The sequence below is a fragment of the Caretta caretta genome, chromosome 7 (assembly GCF_965140235.1).
Source record: "Caretta caretta isolate rCarCar2 chromosome 7, rCarCar1.hap1, whole genome shotgun sequence".
NCBI lineage: Eukaryota > Metazoa > Chordata > Testudines > Cheloniidae > Caretta > Caretta caretta.
The window spans coordinates 97,889,840-97,916,498 of NC_134212.1; the positions used below are offsets into that span (position 1 = coordinate 97,889,840).

Below are 26,659 nucleotides of genomic sequence, written 5' to 3' on the forward strand. Positions count from 1 at the left end.
CCAGTTTATTGCACCCAATGCAGCATGTGCGATTACCTGCCCTATGGGCAGGTGGCATGTGTGTGCATTTTCGGTGCAAGGAGCTCCTGGCCCTCAGAGACCATATACGGGCTTTGTGACAAGAGTAGCTGAACTGGAGGAGCTAAGGGAGACAGAGAGGTACACAGATGAGACTTTCCGGGGCACAGTAGAACAGTCCCACCCCAAGATCTGACGGGACCTGTGCTATTGAGGAGGATGAAAGTCTCAGGGAAGGAGAACATCCAACTGGAGCAGAGGGAAATGATCCCATAGTTGGGACCCTCCTTCCAGAGGATGTTGTGGTATCCTCTTCCACTGAGGATACCTCTCGTGGGAGGGAACTCCAGTTATTAGGAAGAGACAGGTATTCGTATTGGGTGATTTGATCATTAGAAATGTAGATAGCTGGGTTTGTGATGACCGTGAGAACCGCATGGTGACTTGCCTGCTTGGTGTGAAGGTTGCGGACATCTCGAGACATCTAGATAGACTTATGTGTAGTGCTGGGGAGGAGCTGGTGGTTGTGATACGTGTAGGTACCAATGACATAGGGAAGGACAGGTGAGAGGTCCAGGAGGCTAAATTTAGGCTGCTAGCTAAGATATTGAAGTCCAGGACCTCCATGGCAGCATTCTCTGAAATGCTTCGAGTTTCACGCACAGGGCCAGTTAGACAGGCAGAACTTCAGTGTCTCAATGCGTGGATGAAACGATGGTATAAGGAGTAGGGGTGTAGATTTATTAGGAACTGGGGAAACTTTTGGGAAAGAGTGAGCCTATACAGGAAAGATGGGCTCCACCTAAACCAAAATGGTACCAGATTGCTGGCACTTAAAATTAAAAAGTTCGCAGAGCAGTTTTAAAACAAAGGGCTGGGGGAAAGCCGATAGGTGCAGAGGAGCATGTGGTTCAGACAGAGATATCTCTTAGGAGAGGATTTATTAATGGAAATTCCCTGTGTCCTGCTGAGGAGGAGAGGCTGGAAGATGATAAAATACAGCTAGGATCTGATGAGAAACAGTCAAATGAAAAAAAGTCTCATTCAATTACATCATGTAATGGCAGCTAAAAAGTGACAAGTTTTTTTAAGTGCTTATATACAAATGCTAGAAGTATAAATAATAAGATGGGTGAACTAGAGTGCCTCATATTAAAAGAGGATATTGCTATAACAGGCATCACAGAAACTTGGTGAAATAAGGATAATAAATGGGACGCAGTAATACCAGGGTACAAAATATATCAGAAGGATAGAACAGGTCATGCTGGTGGGGGAGTGGCACTATATGTGAAAGAAAGCGTAGAATCAAATAAAGTAAAAATCTTAAATGAACCAAACTGTACCACAGAATCACTATGGATAGTATTCCCATGCTCAAACAATAAGAATAGAGCAGTAGGGATATATACCGACCACCTGACAAGAATGGTGATAGTGACTGTGAAATGATCAGGAAGATTAGACAGGCTATTAAAATAGAAAACTCCATAATAATGGGCAATTTCAACTATCCCCATATTGACTGTGTACATGTAAACTCAGGACGGGTTGCAGAGATGCAGTCAATGAAAGTATCAGGAAACTTTTTTTTGGAGCAGCTAGTCCTGGAACCCACCCCAGAGGAGAGGCAACTCTTGATTTAGTCCTAAGTGGAGCACAGGATCTGGTTCAAGAGCTGAATATAGCTGGACCGCTTGGTTATAGTGACCATAATATAATTAAATTTATCATTCTCGTGGCAGGGAAAACACCACAGCAGCCCAATACTGTAGCATTTCATTTCAGAAAAGGGAACTACACAAAAATGAGGAGGTTAGTTAAACAGAAATTAAAAGGTACAGCACCAAAAGTAAAATTCCTGCAAGCTGCATGGAAACTTTTTAAAGACACCATAGAGGCTCAACTTAAATATATACCCCAAATAAAAAAAAAAAAAAAGTAAGAGAACCAAAAAAGAGCCACCGTGGCTAAATAACAAAGTAAAAGAAGCAGTGAGAGGCAAAAAGGCATCTTTTAAAAAGATGAAGTTAAATCCTAGTGAGGAAAATAGAAAGAAGCCTAAACTCTGGCAAATGAAGTGTAAAAATATAATTAGGAAGGCCAAAAAAAGAATTTGAAGAACAGCTAGCCAAAGATTCTAAAAGTAATAGCAAAAAACTTTTTAAGTACATCAGAAACAGGAAGCCTACTAAACAACCAGTGGGGTCACTGGACAATCGAGATGCTAAAGGAGCACTCAAGGACGAAAAGGCCATTGCGGAGAAACTAAATGAATTCTTTGCATCCGATGAAGTGAGCTGTAGCTCACGAAAGCTCATGCTCAAATAAATTGGTTAGTCTCTAAGGTGCCACAAGTACTCCTTTTCTTTTTAAATGAATTCTTTGCATCGATCTTCACGGCTGAGGATGTGAGGGAGATTCCCAAACCCGAGCCATTCTTTTTAGGTGACAAATCTGAGAAACTGTCCCAGATTGAGGTGTCATTAGCGGAGGTTTTGGAACAAATTGATAAACTACACAGTAATAAGTCACCAGGACCAGATGGTATTCACCCAGGCGTTCTGAAGGAACTCAAATGTGAAATTGCAGAACTACTAACTGTAGTCTGTAACCTATCATTTAAATCAGCTTCTGTACCAAATTACTATAGCTAATGTGACACCAATTTTTAAAAAGGGCCTGTAAGCTTTATTTCCGTACTTGGCAAACTGGTTGAAACGATAATAAAGAACAAAAAACTGTCAGACACACACATACATGAACATAATTTTCTGGGGAAGAGTCAACATGGTTTTTGTAAAGGGAAATCATTCCTCAATCTACTAGAATTCTTTGGGAGGGTCAACAAGTATGTAGACAAGGGGGATCCAGTGGATATAATGTACTTAGATTTTCAGAAAGCTTTTGACAAGGTCCCTTGCCAAAGGCTCTTAAGCAAAGTAAGCTGTCATGGGATGAGAGGCAAGTTCCTCTCATGGATTGGTGACTGGTTAAAAGATAGGAAACAAAGGGTAGGAATAAATAGTCAGTTCTCAGAAAGGAGAGAGGTAAATAGTGGTGTCCCCCAAGGGTCTCTGCTGGGACCAGTCTTATTCTATATATTCATAAATGATCTGGAAAAAGGGGTAAACAGTGAGGTGGCAAAATTTGCAGATGATACAAGACTACTCAAGATAGTTAAGTCCCAAGCAGACTGCAAAGAGCTAGCAAAGGATCTCTCAAACTGGGTAACAGGGCAACAAAATGGCAGATGAAATTCAATGTTGACAAATGCAAAGTAATGCACATTGGAAAACATAATCCCAACTATACATATAAAATGATGGGGTCTAAATTAGCTGTTACCACTTAAGAAAGAGATCTTGGAGTCATTGTGGACAGTTCTCTAAAAACATCCACTCAATGTGCAGCAGCAGTCAAAAAATCAAACAATGTTTCGAAGGACTAAGAAAGGGATAGATAAGACAGAAAATATCATATTGCCTCTATATAAATCCATGGTATGCCCACATCTTGAATACTGTGTGCAGATGTGGTTGCCTCATCGCAAAAAAGATATATTGGAATTGGAAAAGGTTCAGAAAAGGGCAACAAAAATGATCAGAGGTATGGAACAGCTTTCATATGAGGAGAGATTAATAAGACTGGGACTTTTCAGCTTGGAAAAGAGATGACTAAGGAGGGATATGATTGAGGTTTATAAAATCATGACTGGTGTGGAGAAAGTAAATAAGGAAGTGTTATTTACTCCTTTTCTCAGAACACAAAAACTAGGGGTCACCAAATGAAATTAATAGGCAGCAGGTTTAAAACAAACAAAAGGAAGTATTTCTTCACACAACGCACAGTCAACATGTGGAACTCTTTGCCAGTGGATGTTGTAAAGGCCAAGACTACAACTGAGTTCAAAAAAGAATAGATAAATTCATCGAGGATAGGTCCATCAATGGCTATTAGCGAGGATGGGCAGAAATGGTATCCCTAGCCTCTGTTTGCCAGAAGCTGGGAATGGTCAACAGAGAATGGATCACTTCATGATTACCTGTTCCGTTCATTCCCTCTGGGGCACCTGACATTGGCCACTATCAGAAGACAGGATATTGGGCTAGATGGACCTTTCGTCTGACCCAGTATGGCCATTCTTATGACAATCAAGGTGCTAAAGGAACACTCAAAGAAGACAAGGCCATTGCAGAGAAGCTAAATGAAGTCTTTGCATCAGTCTTCACTGCAGATGGTATGAGGAAAATTCCCACACCTGAGCCATTCTTTTTAGGTGACAAATCTGAGGAACTGTCCCAGATTGATAAGCCTTATTTCAGTACCAGGCGAACTGGTTGAACCTATAGTAAAGAACAGAATTTATCAGACACACTGATAAACACAATATCTTGGGGAAGAGTGAACACGGCTTTTGTAATGGGAAATCATGTCTCACTAATTTAAGGGAGTCAACAAGCATGTTGGCAAAGGTGATCCAGTTGATATACTGTACTTGGACTTTCAGAAAGGCTTTGACAAGGTCGCTCATCAATGGTTCTTAAGTGAGCTAAGCAGTCATGGGTTAAAAGAAGGTCCTCTCATGGATCAGTAACCGATTAAAAAGATAGGAAACAAAGAGTAGGAATAAATGGTCACTTTTCACAATGGACAAAGGTAAACAGCATGGTCCCCCTGTTGTGAGAGAACTGGATTTGACATAACTTGCAGCCATCTTGTGCACTTAGCCCCCGTAAACTGGGAGTGAGAAAACAACAGAGTCAGAAATCTGGCCTTGGCTCAGACAGAACAAAAACACGCTGCAGTTTTACTGACTGGGATAGATAAAGGGAAAGGACAGATTCATGAGAAGGGAAGAAGCACGGAGAACTGACCTTGATTCTGTTTGTCTGTGTTTGTAAGGGGTTTTTTGTTTGTTTGTTGTTTATTTTTTTGCTCAAGCTGCTTTCCTGATAAGTAGAATAATGAATTATTATTGGTTGTTGATAGGGAAATCGTTAGCGTATTTGAGGCAATTATGAGTTATGTCTGGAGAAAATCTATAAAGAGTTTAGTTAAAAAGTGTGCTTTGGAGAAGTTTGTATGTTCTACAAATAAGGAGTCACTGACAAATACGCCCCAGCAGCTAGGCAGAAGGCTGGCCACCATAATCCTGTTACTGTCATTTGACACCACCTCAGACTATGGGTAACTACATTTCTTTGGGGTACTCTAGACCAATTGCTATTTTAGATGTATGTGTTGTACTCAAAAACAAGGATTTTTGGATGAAAGCAGTCTTGGGTGTACCAATCATTTATCAGATGGAGGTGCTGTGTCCTCCATTGATTTATTTCCTGACAACACCTGGAAAATAGAGACTAGTTACCACAGCTTTGGGTTCAGATAACCTCAGGTAACACCCTAGGGATCTATACTGGGACCTGTGCTGTTCAATGTCAAAATCTGCAGACAATATACACAATTACTCAAGATAATCAAGTCCAAAGCTGACTGCAAAGAATTATTAAGGGATCTCACTAAACTGGGTGACTTGGCAACAAAATGGCAGAAAAAATTCAATGTTGATAAGTGCGTATTACAGTGCATTGGAAAATATAATGCCAGTCATATATACAAAATGATGGGGTCCAAATTAGCTGTTGCTACTCAAGAAAGATCATGGAATAATTGTAAATAGTTCTCTGAAAACATCTGCTCAATGTGCAGCAGCAATCAAAGAAGTTAACAGAATGTTAGGAACCTTTAGAAAAGGGAGAGAGAATAAAACAGAAAATATCATAATTTTACTATATCAGTGGTTCTCAAACTATGGGGCAGGCCTCCCAAGTGAGGTACAGGAATGTGTCAAGGGAGGCACGACATGGTGCCTTCCCCCCCCCCCCCTTTTTTTTTTTTTTTTAAAGAGACCTGGCTGTCAGCCCTGGGTGTTGGGGATTCATACAGAAGGGCTGTGCACAACAGGGAGGCGGGGTAAAGAATACAGTTACCCTGGAGCTGATAGCTGGAGCCCGCCACATGGGCTCAGGCTCTCCTTGCCTCCGTTCCTCAATCCCTAACCAGGAGGCAGCCTGGGCTTGAGCTCTCCTTTTCCCCCTCCAATCCCTCAGCAGTAGGCAGCCCAGGCTCGAACTTTTCTCCCCACACCCATTCCCTCACCTGGAGGTGGCAGGGCTCTGTGGTCGCAGCACCAGCACAGAAGTAAGGGTGGCAATGGGACGCTAAGTCTGCTGTGAAAAGTGATATTGACGAATACCACTTTTCACATTGCCACCTTACTTCTGTGCTGCTGCTGGCCCAGTGACACCTTTAGAGCTGGGCACCACGCAAACAGCCGCTGCTCTTCGCTCTGCCTTCAGAGCTGGGTAGCAGTATATGTACTTGGGCGGGGAGGGCATAAAATCACTACACACAGAAAGAAAGAGGGCCTAATCAAATAAGTTTGAGAACCACTGCACTATATAAATCCATGGTCCACCCACCCCTTGAATGTTGCGTGCAGTTCTGTTGGCCCCATCTCAAAAAAGATATATTAGAATTGGAAAAGGTACGGAGAAAGGCAACTAAAATGATTAGAGATACAGAACAGCTTCCAGCTGAGGAAAAATTAAAAATAATGGGACTGTTGAGCTTAGAAAAGAGACAACTAAGGGGGATATCACTTAGGTTTATAAAGTCATGAATTATATGAAGAAAGTGAATATGGAAGGGTTATTTACCTCTTCACATAATACCTGATGAAATGAATAGGCAGCAGGTTTAAAACAAACAAAAGGAAATACTTCGTCGCCCAATGCGTAGTCAACCTGTGGAACTCATTCCCATTGTGAAAGCCAAAAGTATAACTGGGTTCAAAAAAGAATTAGATAAGTTTATGGATGATAGGTTCATCAATGGCTATTAGCCAAGATGGTCAGGGATGCAACCCCATAGTCTGGGTGGCCTTAAAACTCCAACTGCCAGAAGTTGGGACTAGATGACAGCAGATGGTCACTAAAAGTTGCCTTTTTCTATTCATTCCCTGTGAATCATCTGACACCGGTCACTGTCAAAATACAGGATCTGAGCTGGAGGGACCATTGGTCTGACCCATACTTATGATTTTATATAATACTTGGCGTTTCTCTTAAAGCCACCGTTCCTGGAGTTGGATGATTACATACGAATCCTTTCATTAAATATCATGTAAATTTCTAGTCCTCATGGCTGCAGAGGAAAGCTTTGAAAATGTGAAACATAAAGGCAAAATAAAAGGGGCAACTCCCGCTCCCAAAAATGTATTAATATTATGAATCCACTATTTTGGGGGCCTGACTCATGGTTTTGAATGCTTGTGGTTATTTAAATAAAATAGTTTTACCAATGTACTTTTATCAATTTGTAAAATGTGAACATCAATATTTAAATCTATTTTTCAAAGAGTACCTTTAAGGAAGACCCTCAGATTGTAGCAATATTAGAAAAGTGAATATTTAGTGGACTGCTGTGTTTCTTTTGCTATTAGTAGTGTAGATAATTTGGAGGTAGGAGAAATACAGTTGTAAAAATACAACAATCTAAGAAATATTACTCTCTTGGGAAAATAAAAATCTTGATAATTAGCCAACAGACAAATTACAAAGTGTCTGATAGTACAATTTATTTATAGGGGCATTAGTAGGCCAAATTTGATCCAAAGTTCACATTTTATTTAAATATTTTTAGAAAACCTATGATCAATATATGTATTTCAAATACTCATTTTTAATTCCAACAGATACCAGGATTAAACAAATAACATTCCTCTGCAATACAGGAAACACAGTATATTATACTAGTTATGACAAAAATTAAATTGTCAAGAAACTGACTACAAAGGAAAGTGAGTTAACTTTTTACTCTTTTGCACGTCTTGGACAAACAGTATAGTGAAAGGTTTCAGAGTAGCAGCTGTGTTAGTCTGTATCCGCAAAAAGAAAAGGAGTACTTGTGGCACCTTAGAGACTAACACATTTATTTGAGCAAAAGTGAGGATGCATTCAGTGGAATACTTCATCGGATGCATTCAGTGGAAAATACAGTGGGGAGATTTTATATACACAGAGAACATGAAACAATGGGTGTTACCATACACACTGTAACACGAGTGATCAGGTAAGGTAATAGCTCAAATAAATTTGTTAGTCTCTAAGGTGCCACAAGTACTCTTGTTCTTTTTGAGTATAATGAAAGTTTATTAGTTCTTGTAAGTTGTTTCATTTTTAATAATTTAAGGTCTCATTTGCAGCATAGGCAAGGGTATTTAAATTTTAATAGATGATAATTAAACTGATATGTTCCTATTAAGTTTTTAATTCTCCAGCGCCTAAGCACATTTTCGGAACCACCATGTTGTAAGTAGTAATAATAATAAATGGGATAGTTTTCCATGCTATTAAAAACTCTTATTAAATCTTAAATTTGCTCGATCTTAAAAATGTTTCTTTTCAAACAGCAAAACACAACATGTGAAAATGTCACTACATCAGCTTGTTATCTGAGATAATTAGAAGGCTGGAGTGATGAAAAATGTTAGAACCAATTATTAAAACTAATAAAAGAAGACAAAACCAGGTTCTGTTTCCATCATGGACACTGCATTCTAGAAATTGATGAAAATAAGACTTGCAATTTCTCTTTTTTGTTGAGAACATTTCCACTGCTTACACAAGAAGCACTTAACCTTCAGTTGTCAGAGGTTATGCAAATTGTGTTGACATAACTATATATGCAAAATGAATTCCTCAGAAGGAGTGGAAAAAATTGTGGTTTGTGGTTTATCTGGGCTCCAAGTTTACAAAGAAGTGTTAAAAGCCTGACTCTAAAGCCATTTTCCAGTACTGTTGATTAATATAATCTTGTAGAATATTTCAAAAGCAACCAAACATTTAAAACGAAAAAAAAAAAGTTGAACAGTTGTCATTAATCAATTTATTATCATTTCGCGTGTGCCCAGACACATTTTTATTGCATTAGTGCCTAGATGCCTCAACTAGGCCAATTCCGCTAGGCACTGTACAAACAGTCCCTGCCTCAAAAAGTTTTTTTAGAGCTTCATCATGCTACTTCTCATTATGATTACAAGTGCACCCCAAACAGTAGCCCCACTAAACACAATAAACGTATCACTGTTTAAACAACTGCACTGCACTATTCTTGAGAACACTCTCAGCAGTCTTACCATTCCACTGTAAAAAGAAAAGGAGGACTTGTGGCACCTTACAGACTAACCAATTTATTTGAGCACAAGCTTTTGTGAGCTACAGCTTCTGTAACATTCATGATAAGCAAACAAATTTAGAGAATTTTAGATAAATATGTGGAGGTAGGAGAGATACTACTGTAAAAAAACCCAGCAATCTGTCGAAACAGTTTAGATGTATGTTTTCTTAGAGGAGGAAAATCTGTTTTAAAGGATCTGGAGGCATTTTTTAATTTTTAATTTAATTTAGTTTGGACGATGACTGTGGAGGGAATATTATGTGAATATTTATGTAGTTATAAATCCAATATAACACAGAAAGAAAATCCCACTTTTTATAAGACTAATGGTATGCTGCAGGATACTTAAAAGCTACTCTTTATTTCAGATATTTAAAGAAAACGCTAACTGTGCAAAAACAAAGCTAACAGCACAAGTTATTACACTAAAAACCTCTTACTACAACCTCATCATCTAAATAATTTAGTCTCCGCTACAAGAACCAGATAAAATTTTGATTATCAAGACATAATTTAATTATACAGTAAAATTGGAACAGCAGGGTTGGTTACTTTTAAGCATTTAAAATTAGGAAATTCAGCATTGATTTTTCTATTATTTACTTTTTCTACAAGGCCCCTGAATTACTTCTGTTGCCCCAGCAGCTTCCAAAAGCACCTTTCAAGGACACCCCTTTTGGCTTTCATTTGGGAAATTATTCAGTACTTTTAACGTTTTATCAATGCTGCATAAGGCAAGTCTGAAGCAAGAAGCAGGGTGTTTGAAACACCATAAACGCTATCTCCTCGTTTAAAAGATGACACCTGGCTGCTGTAACAGATCACATACTTTGTCTTGCTCATTTGCACACTTATTAATGACTGTGCACATATGAAAATGAACAAACCTTATGCTCTTTCTATTACTATACTTAAGAATATGAACTGCTTATCCTTCTTCTCAAGCCAATATGCAAAAAACTATTTTTAATGCTCATATTACGCATCAAGCAAGTAATCAGTAACTCATTTGAATAGAATTTATCCCACTTTCTGAATATGAAAAGAATTTAACAAGGCACAAATTCTAATGAAGACATTTTTCCACTAAGATTAGGATTCAGACTACAATCTGTTTAGGTTCGTATATGACTCCCATCACACAGGCCAGAACAAACCATCAGATACTAAGGACTTTCGATCACTACCATCCTGCTTCCGATTCAAACCACTGACCTAGTGCTGAAAGGCTGTCCCACTATCAACTTTTTGAGCCAATCAATCCCATTATATTTCTCCCAGTTTTAAACAAAAGACATGGATTGGCTGAGGTCCTTGAGAGATGTCCATCACTAGTCATCACAAACCAGACCACTCCCTCCTATGGGAGCAACAATGAGGAAGTTATGAAACTTCTTGCTGAGATTTATCCAGTCATTTGGACACGGCCCTTCCCCAACCACAGCGGACAAAGCACTGGATTTGGCTCCCAAAGCCTGCAGATCTCGGGGAATCAACTGAAACCTAGGGCTATCCACACAAAGACTGTATGCCTCAAAATACCTTTGGGCTCATCATGACAGTATGGCTCCACTGCCTCACTGCTCTTGGAGCACCACCCACCTTATACCGAAGTGTAGGATTTCCACAGCACAGGACGGAAGGAGCACTATAAAAAGGGTAATACAGCCTGATACCCTGTGGGATTGGTTGGGTGTATTGCCATGGCCTGCTCCTACTCCATGAACTCTCCCCTCCCAACCTTCCATGCTATATGAGAAAAATATGTACCTTCCATGAGTCATGTTGGTCAATGTGATTAACTAGTACTGTATTAGGTGGTATAATGGCTCAACAAAAATAGATTTTTTTTCTTGCAGCTAATCACCTGAGTTGTCTGAGGCAAGGATTATTTAAAGGGTTCATACAGGGCCCAGGATCATTGGGACTTCTACGCACTACTGTAATACAGGTAATAGTAATATGGGAAGCCTTTCCAGTCTAGTGGATCCAACTCACTGAAAACCCATTTGAATATATATTTCTGCAAGGGAGCAAACGCTTTAACAATTGACAAATCTTTTCAGTGCTCCTAAATTTCAGCTAATTTACAGTTTATTTGCGAGTCTCAATACTGAATCCTACCTAGGACATTACAAGGGGCATGTGGAACTTATAGATTCCTAGGAGTAAGCCATAGCTATTGAAATATTAAATTGCTAAAGCTCTACATTTATGATTTTAACGGTGGCACTGTTCCTTGTTCAGCAGCCTCCACTTCCAGATATACCTACAAGGTGAGCACACATCTCAAGACTTCATAACAAAAAGGTCCCTTTATAAACCTAAGGATTCTTCACAAGAATTCATATAATCGATGGATAAGATTGCAGTAAATTTGTAAAATTTAGAACTGCTGTCTTCAGTGGCAGATAGGAACAGAATAATAGTAATAAATCATACTAAAGAATGCTTTGTGCTCATCCAGGCTTGGAGATATACTTTAACAGCTGTTACCTCCAATATGGGATGAAGAATGTTGTTTTATTATTGGAGTTTAATATGTAATGCCGTATGTTGAGTAGTTCTAATTTACTTTTGCTGAATATAGTCCAGCAATAAAAATGAGACACTGCTAGAGTCCCTTCCCAAGAACTGTATACAACAATCTGTAGCAAACATACGATGAAATATGTTTACTTAAGAAATAAATAGGTAATATACCAAGGTATTGACTTTACCACAGTATTTACTGAATTCATGCTTTTATGTTTTTGTTTGAGACTGCAAATTCTCTGGGGAATGGACCCTCCTTATATCTGCATATTTTACTGTGGCACACAGCTTGCAGTGAACAAAAAACTGTATTTCCTGTATAGAAAATATATACCACAATAAGATTTAATCAAATCCACAGTAAATATTAACTTTTAAGGGAAGACCCACTTCCCCTTAGGGCCTTTGAAAATCTTCCTCTAAATAGCCCACTAAGTAGAAAGATACACTGCTTCTCTCCTGTTCCTTCTTCCTTATGCTTATGACTAGAATGAGTAACACATTTATTCCTGTGAGGGAACACAGCAATGCCTCATTTTTATTGCTGTACTGTATACAACTACATATTCTTAATAGAACAAGGCTAGAAAAGTTCAAGTTTGCCACAGCCACTGAACATTCATGAATGTCTGCCCAGAATATTCAAAGAAAACAGAACATCCAGTCTTAAAATTTTCCAAGTTGGAATGGATAAGTGTCCCATATTAATTCATGATACAGGTACAGAACTATGTATACATTTTCTTGTCTTCAATTTGCAGCTTTCATTACAGTGAATTTTGTGAAGACCTAAAGGACAGCTCTCTGGCCGACTGAAATATTTGGTACTGAAAATGCAACATGTCCACTGCAAATGTCTGATAGTGCGGGTTACGACGATACTTCTGAAAATAAACCTTTTAAGTCAATCTTTGCTAAGAATCTCCAATTTGAATCAAAGCTTTGTGATAAAAGAATTGCCCCATTTCTGGCAAACATCAAAACGGGAATAAAAAATGGACTGAATGTCCTGGCCTCATCCTAAATATTGCATGATAGAAAACACTAAGGTTTTTTAGTAGTAAATTCTCAGGGTGATACAAGAGACTCATTCAACTGTACACAACAACAGAAGCTCTGCTCTTGGTTGCTATCCTTAAAAATTCAAGATTATGATATATTCTGGTTTATGGAGTGGAATTGAACTTTTTTATATTATGAGGAAAAGAAAGCTTTGAGGTTCTGGCCCTCACAAAATCTGCTAACTCTATGGGTTACAGTACCAACATCAGACAACTTGCAGTAGAATAAAGATCTGTTCCACAAGGGCAAAGTCATAACATTTTACTGGCCAACACAAATGTAAGCCTACAATCTGTAACAGGTTTTTTTTTTTTCTTTCCCGTTTTCACCCAGAGAAAAGGGTTTTTCACCCTTTTCTGAATCCTTAATGTCCCTCTTCTCAGACTGAGTTAATTCCAAAATAAATGATTCTGTAAAATGTTGAAACTTTTGTTTTTGGAATGGGCAACAGACCAAATGATAGATTATACCCCATCTTCTGTAAAAAATTTGTGGAAACCTTGGCAGATTTCAGAGTTATTTTATGTATGTCATGATACAGACAAGCATCTGAACCCAGAATCTGCCCCAACATAAAATGCCATAAACTGCCTTTCATCATAACAAAACAACTAAGATTAAAAGTTCCCAACCACTTTCTAAAACCAGAGTCACATTTTATTAAATTTTATTATCCATTCAAACATTTTGGCTCATGAGTCTTGTTTTTGCTTTTTAAAGTAAGATGGCTTATGACTATCAGTTTAAAAGAGCAAAAATTCTTTGTATAAAAATGGCTCATTGTTAACTATACTGAACTTATATACATTTTTAGAACTACACATGGAATCATTCTTACCATACCTGATAAAATTCCCGAAGCCAGTTCTTCTGTAAATTTTCTGGCTGAAAAACAAAATACAAAAACCCATTAAGACGAAGCAAAGCATTTTGTAAAAGAATATCTTAATACCCATTGATTTCCTTAACTGACTCAAATGGAGAGTTTTTTCCCCATTAAAAACAAACAAACTAGCAAGTCCCTCCTAGAACTCTACCACTCAAATCTCCTTTTTTGTTTTGTACCTCTCTTGCCAAGATCATAACCAATGAACAGTACAAATATGTAAGGTGAAAAAGATCCTGTATAAATGCAGTAAAGGTAATCCAAAACCATTTCATGTCTGACCTCTGCAACACTGTACAAAGTGTTAAGGTAAAATAGTTGAACAGGCTGAAAATATTAATCATAAATCTCAATTCTGCAATAATATAGTTTTTAATGTATGCATTTAAAGTACTTATGAATTAACTGAATGTCAAAAACAATGTAAACTGTTTAAATCTAATCTTTCATACATTTGAGATTATGGCTTCAAGTTACATACACTGAACTATACTGAGATATCTTTTGTAGCACTGACTGAAAAATAACAGCATTCACTTTCTGTGTTTAAAGTTTATTGGAACTCCTTCAAAGATAAACATGTAGAAAGTACGCAGTCTCAGCATAAATGAAAAGATTTGTAGATTGTAACTGTTTCAGGTTTACAGCCTTTTTAGTAAACTCTACCTCTGTCTTTGTTAAGAGTTGAAAAGACGTTCTTTGGGACAGGGACTGTCAGGTTATTCTGTTTGTATAGTGTGTAGCACAAGGAGGCCCAGTCCATGACTGGGGCTCCTAGGCAGTACAATAATACAAATAATACATAATTTAGAAACAGCAGAATGCTGCCCTTTCAAAGAAAAAAGGCAAAAGAGAATTTCTAGATTACCCCTTATTTGTAAGGACATAGCTATTTATGCAAAGCCCTGCCCTTTCAGAAACATGTAACTCTCTGAATAGAACTACGGCAGTACAGTAGTTTACAAATCTGCATGTAGCACCTAGAGAAAGATACAAATCTTTCCGTTGTTTAATCTTCTGAATCCAGGCTAGACTTGAGTAGGGGCATTTCTTGTAGTATTCTGAAAACACAAGGCAGGCTCCCTAAAATTTTACTGGCAAGAAGTAACATCGTTTGTGTTACACAGAACAGAAGTTAGTGAAGTGAAAAGCCAAAAAGACGTCAATACATGGCTTTTACTTTACCGATAGACATAACACAAAATAATGCTGGTGCTTCTTTCAGATATATAAGAAATTTCTGGTCTGCTGGGTTCTCTCTCAAGTGGTGTTCTTACATAGTTAAATAAAATTAAGATTATTTTATACTTCTTTATTAACTTGCTTATTAAATTAAAACCTCCATATTTCTGCCACAAAAGTGGCTAAAAACTCTGTATATAATGCAAGAATTGGGGCTGGTCAAACAGACATTTTTCATGAAAATTTTCATACCCCCTTTTTTTTTTGCTCAAAATCTCAAATTCAGAAAATTTTCAATCAGCTCAGAAAAATAGGAAGCATTTTTAGCAATTTTTGAAAAACATACAATTTTTCCTTCTTGCTGAATTGTGACATTTCTATTGAAATTTCAAAATTTGGAGATTTTCAACCAGCTGTAATAGGAACGTTATCTATTCTTTTCTGTCCTTATATAATTTTTTTCAAGTTGACAAAATTACAAAGCAAAAATATGAAGACTTCAAGACCAGGAGCTCACAAAAGGAAAAGAATGCCAGCATGTTCTGTACCGTTCACACTTAGATTATAATCTATCTCCCAACTCTGTCAAAACTGCAATGTAACAGCAGCTTCTCCACTTTTTTCATTTTGACTTCAGTAAGACAACTCGTTGAGAAAAGATAAGCACAGATATAAGGATCAGGGCCTAAGAACAGTAGTACTGAACAGTTTAAAACAAGGGTTGCTGTGATTTGAGGTCAAAATCTCATCTTCAAAATATAAAGATAAAGTTTAATAAATGTAAGTGATGCTGAATTACAACAAGCTACTGAACAGATTATGATAACTGAAAGATTGGCTAGCATATAAAGGCATAATTTACTTTTGATATTCATAGGAGATTTGCACAGAGATCAGATAGCATTTCATGTGGATTAAGAATGGCACATCATACTAGGATGACTATATGTCACGATTTTACAGGGACAGTCCTGAGTTTGGGGTCTTTTTCTTACATAGGCTCCTATTACCCTGCACCCCCTGTTCCGATTTTTCACACATGCTGTCTACTCACCCTACATCATACTAAATTATACCCTCAATCTATGGAGCATAATTAAAAATGAAATTTCTTTCCACATAGGTTATATCTGCCCTGGCCCACGTACCTGGTTACTTGGACTGTGTACATGTGCACACATGTTCCCCATACCCACACCAAGTGTCCACATATCCTGTGCTGGACATGGGTATAATGCCATGTACATGAGTGTACCCATGTCCATACTGCCACCATTGTTACACAACTTTAGCACTACAGCTTCAGGGATGGTATCCCCGAGTTCTGAGTGTCACAAGGAGATAGTCTATGAATGACTTTGCTGTGTGTTGTTGGTATCGTCCCTTGCCTAGGCTTCATACATATGTCAATGGCAGTTACTGATCATATCACCCCACTTGCCACACTGAATGGAACACATGGAGCAATGGGATGATGCCATGGTTCTGTTCCTGCTCCTTATCACAGGACAAATGTTTGTTTCTTTAGTTGAGTAGGCGATGGGCAACATGCTGATGGCATTTGTGCAGAACTTTATGATCCAACAAAGATGACTGACCTTGAGGGTGAAGGACAATTCATTTAGCTACTATGGTACAGATATGGTTAGTGCTGCTATTGCCACAATATGCCCCTGGGTGGGCCATCATTTCTAGGACAGGAGAACCAGGATGGAGCAGTGGGATCAAATCATTTTGGCAACCTGGGATAATTGTGGCTTCACAATTTCTGAATATGGAAACAGACATTCATCAAGCTGTCTAATGAGCTTGTACCAAACCTCCCATGCCAGAACACTCGATTCAGGGAAATCATACTGGTGCAGAGACAAGTGGCTATTACCCTGTGGAAGCTGTGAACACCAGACTGTAGGTCAATTGCAAACCACTTTGGAATTGGAAAGTCCACTGTTGGGGTTGGGGTTTTGCAGGTTTGCAAGGCAATTAATGTGATCTAACCACAGGTGGTTGCCATTAGAAAAGTTCCAGAAATAATAGCTGGATTTGACAGGATGCAGGTTTCCATATCCCAACACATTGCCTACCAAAAGGAGCAAGTGAATATGTGAACTGAAAAAGTTACTATTCACTCATTCTGCAAGCCTTAGTGGACCGCAGAGGCAGAGTCATGAATACCAACACAGGAAACACTGATTCATTATGCTAGGGTGCTGAGGAGATCAGGATTGTACTTGCTTCCTTACTCCTATGGGTCTCTGTGTGTGTTTGGGCCAACAGTTATTTTCAGAGACCCCACATCCTAATTTGGCTCATGAAACTACACAAACATTGATGGGAAAAGGGACTCAATAACAGCTTCCGTAGCTAGGGTCACCAGCCCACCAGGATTCTCCTGTCTCCAGAAATTAAAGATTATGTCCTGTGATGAAACCTCCAAAATTGCCAATCCCATCTGTAGCTGCAGAAGGGGCATGGAGTGTGCATGTGGTAGGCTGAAATCTTGTTGGTGCTGCCTACACACCTGTCTGGATGTCAATATGGCAAATGCTATTCATAGAATTGTTGCTTGCTGCACACTCCATAACATTCATGAAAATAAAGGGGAGTGCATCTGTACTAAGAGGGCTCAAGACAAGTCTGGTTTACAAACTCTATCCAGGCATCTGGCTCCAATCCACATTCACACTGTTCCTAGTTCCCAGCAGGTAGGTGAAATCAGGGATATCACATCTGCACATATCTTGGCACAGCCAGGAGGCAGAGAATGACATCTACCTGTGCCGAGGGACAACTTCACATCCTGTGCAGCTTCCGGAAAAGCATCAGGGGGAACACTGGCACTTACATGTTGGGTTACATACTTTGTTTCCCCCCCCCCCCGATAACTGAAGGTCATTAGCCATTCATTCCTGTGACAATTCACACATTATAGACAATTACAACAGGGCACCTCCACTGGGTTAACACCTTTGGGTCAAGCATGTGCGCTGGAGGGTGGCGGCCAAGTTGTAATGCTGTCATTGTGCAATGCTTTTGTCTTAACTGTTCACACTTGTTTACCTGCGTTATCAGGAGCACTCAATTTTTTAACCATTCTTTATGAGCATCACTAACTATACTTAGCAGCTGTTATGGAGCACTAATTAATCTCTACTAAAGTTGAAATTGGTCGGGGTGGGAGGAATAGCCATTTAATCATTGTGTAGTGGCAGACGTCCGTTTTGTTATTTGAATTGTGCTTCATTTTTCCTGCATGTGAACCAAGCCATCAAAATATCTGTCTACCCATTTTCTATGTTGTTAGTTCTGCTGCGTTTAGAACTAGCAGTGCTTTCTGTAAGCATGTAACATTAACTGTACTTTCCCCCTCCCTGCCATGTAGCCTTGGAAGTTTGGATATGGGGTGGGGGGAGGTTGTAGGTGTGGGGCAGACAGAAAAAGTGTCTGCACTATGATGGCCCCAGACAATTACAACATTCCAATTCATGTGCTGTGAATCGTGGGCCCCAGTCCCAAACCTGAAAACATCCTACATGCATCATACTTAGGAAGGAGGGTCCACACACAAGTCAGAGAAACAGTAACATTTATTAAATGTATCATATTGAACATGTAATTGAAATGTTTTTTTAAAAGATGGAAACCAACCAAACATAACAATGGTCAAATGATAACGTCTCATGGCCCTTCTGCTGACAAGGAGGGAATAATGAGAGGGAAATTGTTCTTGGGGACAAAAGGAATGTCTCTTGCATGGAGTTAGGGAGGGAGGCACATGATGGGCTTCAGGCACCCTCACAGGGTTAACTTCCTCTTCCTGGATGCTCAAGGGTGTCTCTTGCAAGAGGTTTTGGGTGCTGGTCTGATACTGAGATTCCTGAAGACTCCTCATGATCACTCAGGGAAGTGGGGGTTGGGTCCTCTGCCTCAGCAACACCCTGGGGGGCAGCTGGAAGAGGTGGAGATGGTGGCAGTTCAGAGACAGGGGCAGTAGTCATGGCAGCAGATGGACCCCATCTTCAATTCTGTCAGTTTCTCCATTAGGGAATGCTTCTGTTCCCCATGGCATGCCTCCTGTGCCATGAACTGGTTCATCAGCGCGATCCTCCTGTGCAGTTTGTGTTTGCTACTGCTTCCTGCTGTCCATCCCAATGAGCAGGTCCTCCATGGTCCTTCATCATCTGCCTCTGGGTCATTGCTCCTGCCCTCCTGGTAGGATGGTTTCTTTCTCAGGAGCCAAAGGCCCTGCCAGTTCAAAGACAACAGTAGCATTATATATTTTTTTCCTTTGTAAGAAGACAAGAAATCCCCCCACAGAACATAACTTTGCTGTAGAAGGCCACATTCCAGGATTGCAACTGTTAGACTATTCTTAGTTCTCAGACAACTTTTGTAGCCCCTGAGGACAGTGCAGAGGCTATGAATGGAAAGAAACATGTACTAACTTAAAAAAAAAATGTTAATAATGTCTCCAGAGGGGGTGGGGGTTGCAGTTCTTTCCAAGGGCTATGTTAACAGCCTTCAATTTCTTCTTTAAAGACTGGTGAACATTTGGAGAAAATAGTGGGTTTCAAGGCACTAGAATAGAAAAGGGACATGGCTTTCCAGTCCTGTGGAGGAGATCTGGCAATCTATGCCAGAGAGCTGTTTCTACTAATTGTCAGCCCCCTATATTTTGCTGAATGGAGAGTTTTCGTCGGCTATGTAGGTGGACCAAGCAGTTTTGCACTACCATTGAACTTCAAGACCTAGCTGGATTTTCTACTATACCAGAAATATGTTTACACAATTGGGTGGCAATTCAACTGGAAATTGACTATATTCTCAGCTACAGTACAGTGTTTCCATTCAAAGGGAGATGAAACCACAAAAAACACCCACCCCACCATCACCAGAAAATCCTGTCCTTCTGCCTGCTTAACAATGGTGAAATGGGCACATAAAGATAGAATCACAGATTCACAGAAAGGTAGGATTGGAAGGGACCTCAAGAGGTCATTAGTCCAATGTCCTGCACTCATGGCAGGACTAAGTATTATCTAGACCAACCCTGACAGGTCTTTGTCTAACCTGCTCTGAAAGATCTCCAATGATGACAATTCCACAACCTCCCAAGGCAATTTATTCCAGGGCTTAACCACCCTGACAGTTAGGAAGTTTTTCCTAATATCCAATCTAAACCACCTTGCTGCAATTTAAGCCCATTGCTTCTTGTCCTATTCTCAGAGGTTAAGGAGAATAATTTTTCTCCCTCCTCCTTGTAACAACCTTTTATGTATTTGAGAACTATTATCATGTCCCCTGTCAGTCTTCTCTTCTCCAGACTAAACAAACCCAATTTTTTTAATCTTCCCTCATTGGTCATGTTTTCTAGACCTTTAATCATTTTTGTCGCTCTTCTCTGGACTTTCTCCAGTTTGTCCTTACCTTTCCTCAAATTTGGTGCCCATACTGGACACAATACTCCAGCTGAGGCCTAATCATCATGGAGAGGAGCAGAAGAATTACTTCTCGTGTCTTGCTTACAACACTCCTGCTAATATATCCCAGAATGATATTTTGGTTTTTTTGCAACAGTGTTACACCGTTGCCTCATATTTAGCTTGTGATCCACTATGACCCTCAGATCCCTTTCTGCAGCACTCCTTCCTAGGCAGTCATTTCCTACGTGTGCAACTGATTGTTTCTTCCTAAGCAGAGTACTTTGCATTTGTCCTTATTGAATTTCACCCTATTTACTTCAGACCATTTCTCCAGTTTGTCTTGATCATTTTGAATTTTAAACCTATCCTTCAAAGCACTCACAACCCCTCCAAGCTTGGTATCATCCACAAACTTTATAAGTGTACTCTCTATGCCATTATCTAAATCACTGATGACAATATTCAACAAAACTGGACCCAGAACTGATCCCTGCAGGACCCCACTCAATATGCCCTTCCAGCTTGACTGCGAACCACTGATATCTACTCTTTGGGAATGGTTTTCCAACACATTATGCACCCACCTTATAGTAGCTCCATCTAGGATGTATTTCCCTAGTTTGTTGATGAGAAGGAAGTGCAAGAGTATCAAAACCCTTACTAAAAATCAAGATATACCACATCTACTGCTTCCCGCTATCAACAAGGCTTGTTACCCTGTCAAAGAAAGCTATTAGGTTGGTTTGACACAATTTGTTCTTGACAAATCCATGCTGACTGTTACTTATCACCTTATTACCTTCTAGGTGTTTGCAAATCGATTGCTTAATTATTTGCTCCATTATCTTTCCGGGTACTGAAGTTAAACTGACTCGTCTGTAATTCTCCAGGTTGTCTTTGTTCCATTTTTATAGACAGACATTATATTTGCCCTTTTCCAGTCCTCTGGAATCTCTCCCAACTTCCATGATTTTTTGTACATAATCACTAATGGCTCAGATACCTCCTCAGTCAGCTCCCTGGAGTATTCTAGGATGTATTTCATCAGGCCCTGGTGACTTGAAAACATCTAACTTGTCTAAATAATTTTTAACAAATTATTTCTCTATTTTAGCCTTGATCTTACCTCATTTTCACTGTCATTCATTATGTTAGACCAGTGGTTCCCAAACTTGTTCCACCGCTTGTAAAGGGAAAGCCGCTGGCGGGCCGGGCTGGTTTGTTTACCTGCCACGTCCGCAGGTTCAGCCAATCGTGGCTCCCAGTGGCCACGGTTCACTGCTCCAGGTCAATGGGAGCTGCTGGAAGCAGCGCAGGCCGAGGGACATACTGGCCACTGCTTCCAGCAGCTCCCATTGGCCTGGAGTAGCGAACCGCGGCCACTGTGAGCCGCAATCAGCCGAACCTGTGGATGCGGCAGGTAAACAAACCAGCCCAGCCCGGCAGGGGCCTTCCCTGCACAAGCAGCGGAACAAGTTTGGGAACCACTGTGTTAGACATCCAATTGCTACTAAGAAAACTGAAACAGTCATTTAACACTTCTGCCAATTAGTCCACGTCATAGACAGACAAAACAATTTGATTGGGTTCCCTGAAGTTTCAGATCAGCATGACAAGCCCCTCAGCTGTCTACAGCACAGGGTCATCACACTGTGCTTATCCAACCGCCAGACTGGATCATTCTACCATCTGTTCCCTCCCGCACAGCATGTGTAGCATGGCTCGGTGCAGGGTGAAGCCAGGCAACAGAGACAAGGATGGTAAAAAAAACTGTAATCTTTCAAGGGAGAAAAAGACTGTTGTGACTAACTTTTCCTCAGACAACCATAGTCTTCCCTTCCCTTTCCTGGACCGAACCCTCCCTCCACCTCAACCCTCCCATTCCACGCAGCTCCTGTTTGCGAGGGAATGGTAAGAAGCACTGAAACTATGTACTCTTCTAAGGGACAAAGGACAGCGGTCATTAACTTTAGACAAACAGCTACAAAGTTTTCTATAACTGTCCCATCCCCAACTGGGACTTTCTAAATCTGCTCCCCGGTCTGTGAGGCCAGATCATCACTGCCTGCATGCTGGCTGAGAAATGCACAGACAGTGGGGCACAATTATTTGTGTTAATAATCTGTTTCTCAGACATAGCTTCTGCCAAATGCATCACAAAGGTTCACTAGAAATCAATAAAATTGTTGATTTGTAGCCATGTCTTCCATTGGGGACCATTTATGAGTTGAAGGTCCAGGAAGGGGAGGGAAATGTAGCAAGAGGGAGGGGGTACTGCCAGGGAGGCTAGGGATCCATTATAACTTACCAGCCTCTGGTTCTGGTTCCTGCCCAGCTCAGGGTCCTCCTGGAGCTCACTGAGAGGGCTTTCCCAACCGTTTCTCCAGGTAGAGTTGCAGAATCATATACTCCTTGTCCTCCAGGGCATCCTCTGCAGTTCCCTGTTGCCTCCTTGCCCTGGCTCTCATCAGCATCCCATCAGACGATGAGGCCAACATGGTTGAGGTGGGAGTTCTGAGCCACTCGAGGTTCTGTGCTGAGAGCCCTTGACAGCATCTGGTCCAGCTCGTAATAGAGGGCCATGTACAATGAGCTCTCCTGGATCAACTGCTGGAGACTTTTGCCTGCCTTGAGGCATTCCTAGCACTTGATCAGAGCCCAGTAAATACCCACATGCTCCAACCTCTGTGAAGTTTCCTGGTAAAGGTGTATGTTCCTGCCACTTCAGGAGAAGTCATGGAAGACAATGTTCTCCAACCACACATTGATCGGCACCCAGGTGTGGTCAGTGGGCCAGGCAGCTCTTGGAGCAAGATCCATGTTTACCTGTATTGATCAAAAGAGTGCAGCGGAAAGCTGTTCTGATATAGAAAGCTGTTCAAGCTACTACCAGTGAAAACAGGGGGACAAGAACTTTTACAGAATGGGTAAGCTCATGCTACCCTCATGCTATTATTAGTGAGCTAAGCTTCTGCCTACCCAAGTTAAGAAGCATGCTCCCATCTGTAATGTAGATGTACTCTATAAAAATGTGTGTCCTGTTTTTGTGGACTCCCTTTTGACCCACACTGTCTGACCCTCCTCCCTAATCAACCGTGGACCATGCCTTGCTTTAGTACTACTTTCTGTGGTTATGTCTACACTGCAACTGGGAGCATGCTTCCCAGCTTGAGTAGACAGACACACACTAGTTCTGTTCAAGCTAGTGTGCTAAAAATACCAGCATAGCTGGGGGTGGCACCAGCAGCAGCTCAGGTTAGCCATCTGAGTTTGTACCCAGGGGGGGATCAGGTGGGTTTGTACTTGGATAGTTAGCCTGACTAGCCACCTGTGCCACTCTTGCTTACACTGCTATTTTGGCTTGCTAGCTTGAGCAGAGCTAGTGTGTCTGTCTATCCATGCTGGGAAGTACGCTTCCAGCTGAAGTCCAGATGTTCCCTCTACGGTTCTACTGCCATTGGCACAGTGGATGTGATCCTGGACCAACTCATCCCCCTGTGAGGATGAGCTGCTTCAGGTACAAAGTTCTCCTTAATCTCCTTAGCTTTCCTGGAAGCTACTGTTACTATTCTGGGTAAGATGAAAGAGCCCAAGTCTGGAGTGCCCCTGAGCAGTGCTTCTGTGAGCATATTCCACAAACACATACATGTTTCCAGGCTGGGATTTACAGGGGTCTTCAAAATACCAACGAGAGATGTTTATTTGCCAAATCCATTCTCAAAATTCATTCAGTCTTTCAGAGAGAAAGAAAAAAAATGTATACAGAAAGACACTTAGCTGATATAGTGTACATTATTTTAAAAACAGTGAGTTCACAGTGTCCTTTTAAACTAAACAACAATGGAGATTAAAGTCACATGGGAGAAATCCTATATTAAGGCAGCTCTACACTAAGTATAGATCCCAAATTTTTTGCTAAAAAAGCTGAAACTAAAACATTAAAAGACTGTAGAAATCTTTCCTGATTCCACCCCTTCTCTTCTCAGCAGCTCATTATGATTATAAACTATAAAACTAGAAGTACTCATTAGAAACAGAAAATGTCTAAAATATTTTAATTGTTGGGTAGTCACCTTACAACTACGAACATATTGGCTTATCACTCATGCTCATGTCACTGCAAAGAACATTATTCCTGAGAATGCAAATCAAGTAAAGAATTCACCAGCTGTTGTCCCTGAATTTCTTCACCAGATGGCAGCAGGAAGACAATATAGTTAATGGGAAATGAGAATTGAATGTTGAACCAACAAGAGGTCTAACTGCTGGATTTAATTTTGTTTAAAGTGTCTTGAATAATTACAACACAGACCAAAAGTAAGAGGTGGAAAATTTTCAAATGACTCGTTCTCAACTGTCATTTCTTGGAACAGATGATAAAGAGTAGATGAAGACAATCCTCTAGAAAAAAAATCTTATAAGGTCTTGTGCATAGCTTTAGAACCTCCAGATTAATTCCCTTCTTAGTTCCCAAGGAAACAGGGAAGGCCTGAGGTAGTGACAACAGCAGTGCACAAATCACTAGCGAGAACTCCAATACTGGAACATGTTTTCAAAATGCTTTAGTTTGTTGTCTGCTCAAGCTACCTGGACTCTGAAACCACGCTGACCAAAGTCACTTATTAAATGAAAGAGAAAGAGAAAGTGTCTCTGTCTTTATTCTTCTGTATTCATTACTGTTGATTATTCTTTTCTCCTCCTACCTCTGCATTCTCCACTTCTCTGATTTTGTGTTCTCTTGTTTCTCACCCTATCTTGTTGACCATTCCTTTAGTATCTCCAACAGTGGTTCCTCACCTTCCTTTCCCAGCTGTTGGAATGTCTCATGGTGTAATCCTCTCCTTTTTCTGGATGACCCCATCCACTCCTGCTATTTCCACCATCCCCTTTGCGTGGATGATTCCCTATTCTACCTCCCTACTTCCTTATCCTCTTAGTCCATTCTCACATCTCCAAATGCACAGTATACATCTCATCTTGGATGTTGATTCACCATCTCAAGTCTTTCAAAATACTTCTTTCTTCCTTATTCCTCTTCCTTCTGTATCTCCAGGAAAAACTACACTTTGTTTCATGTCTCCCAGGCTCACTACTGGGGTCACATTTGGCTTTTCACCTGCTCTCCCTAATTTCTAAACTTTCTCCATATTGTCTCTTATTACATCCTACCATTTCTTCCTCTTGAATATGACCAAAAAATCACCACCCTTTCCTTACTCTCCACTGCTAAAATAATTTCCCATGCATATCTCACATTTCACTATGGTAATCCTCTCCACACTGGCTTTCCCTGCTTATCATTTCTTTCCCTTCTAATCCATCAAAAATGCCCCTGCTAGAGTCCTCTTCCATCACTTTACTCACAGTATCAAGACCACCTCACTTACCTGGCTTTCTGAACCTTCTGTGGTCAGACAATCTCCACATCCCACCTAATCTTGCCTCCACTACATTCCTGATCTCATTCCCTCTACAACATCTGACAGTCCCAATCCTCCTCCCACTCTTAGCTTCACATGCTGCATCCTATGAATGAAGCATTCTTCTTTTTGTCCATCTAGCATCTTTTCTCTTCTTCAGATCCTTTCATTAAAACCTTCTTCCTCCAGGAATGCTCCCTATCTTTGTTATCTCATCAGTAAATCCCCACATCCAACAGACATGTGCCTGAATTATTGTCTTGCCTACATTTGTGTCTTCTTAAATTGTAGAAACTCCTCAGGACACCTAACATGCCTTTATTTACAGTGTGTTTGTAAAGCACTGTGTCTGCCTAGAATGCTATATAAGTCACGCTTAATAAATGCAGACCCAAATATTTTGGTGGGCTCAATGAACTAAGGCAAAATATCTCCTTTAGCTCACACAGCTGCAGTGGAGGTCTGCCTTTACTAAGGGCTGTGTATAAATACCACAAACAAATCTTAAATATAATACCTAAAATTAAGCAGTAAAGGAGCATTCTTAGATTATATCTTCATTTTTATCTTCTAGTTCCACCCAGTATTGTGCAAATTTTGACCAAGCAGAACCACAAACAGACACCTTCCACCAGATGCAACTGTTATTTTTTAAACTCTAAAATCATGTGGAATCTTTGTTAAAATAACAGGATATACGCACGGCACATCACAGCTCCCTTCAATTAAATACCATTTTGACCTTTTCCTGGAATTCTGAGTCCCACCAAAACTGGCTCTTTTTATGCTGAGTTTCCACTTGAAGTCTATTTATGTCATGCTGGTTACAGTATTGGTCAGGATCATAAAGAAAAGCAGTAAGCTTGCAGACACATGGATACCACATGAGT

General features: G+C 40.2%; 1 protein-coding gene across 3 annotated transcripts in view; it reads right to left on the reverse strand.

Annotated features, from left to right (window-relative positions):
- Window positions 1-26,659, reverse strand: part of INPP5A (inositol polyphosphate-5-phosphatase A) — a 427,857-nt gene that overhangs the window by 296,465 nt on the left and 104,733 nt on the right. For all 3 annotated transcript variants that reach the window (XM_048857376.2, XM_048857378.2, XM_048857377.2), the window contains exon 2: window positions 13,702-13,743. In XM_048857376.2, the coding sequence (XP_048713333.1) occupies window positions 13,702-13,743 (42 nt within the window). The remainder of the gene's footprint in view (window positions 1-13,701; window positions 13,744-26,659) is intronic.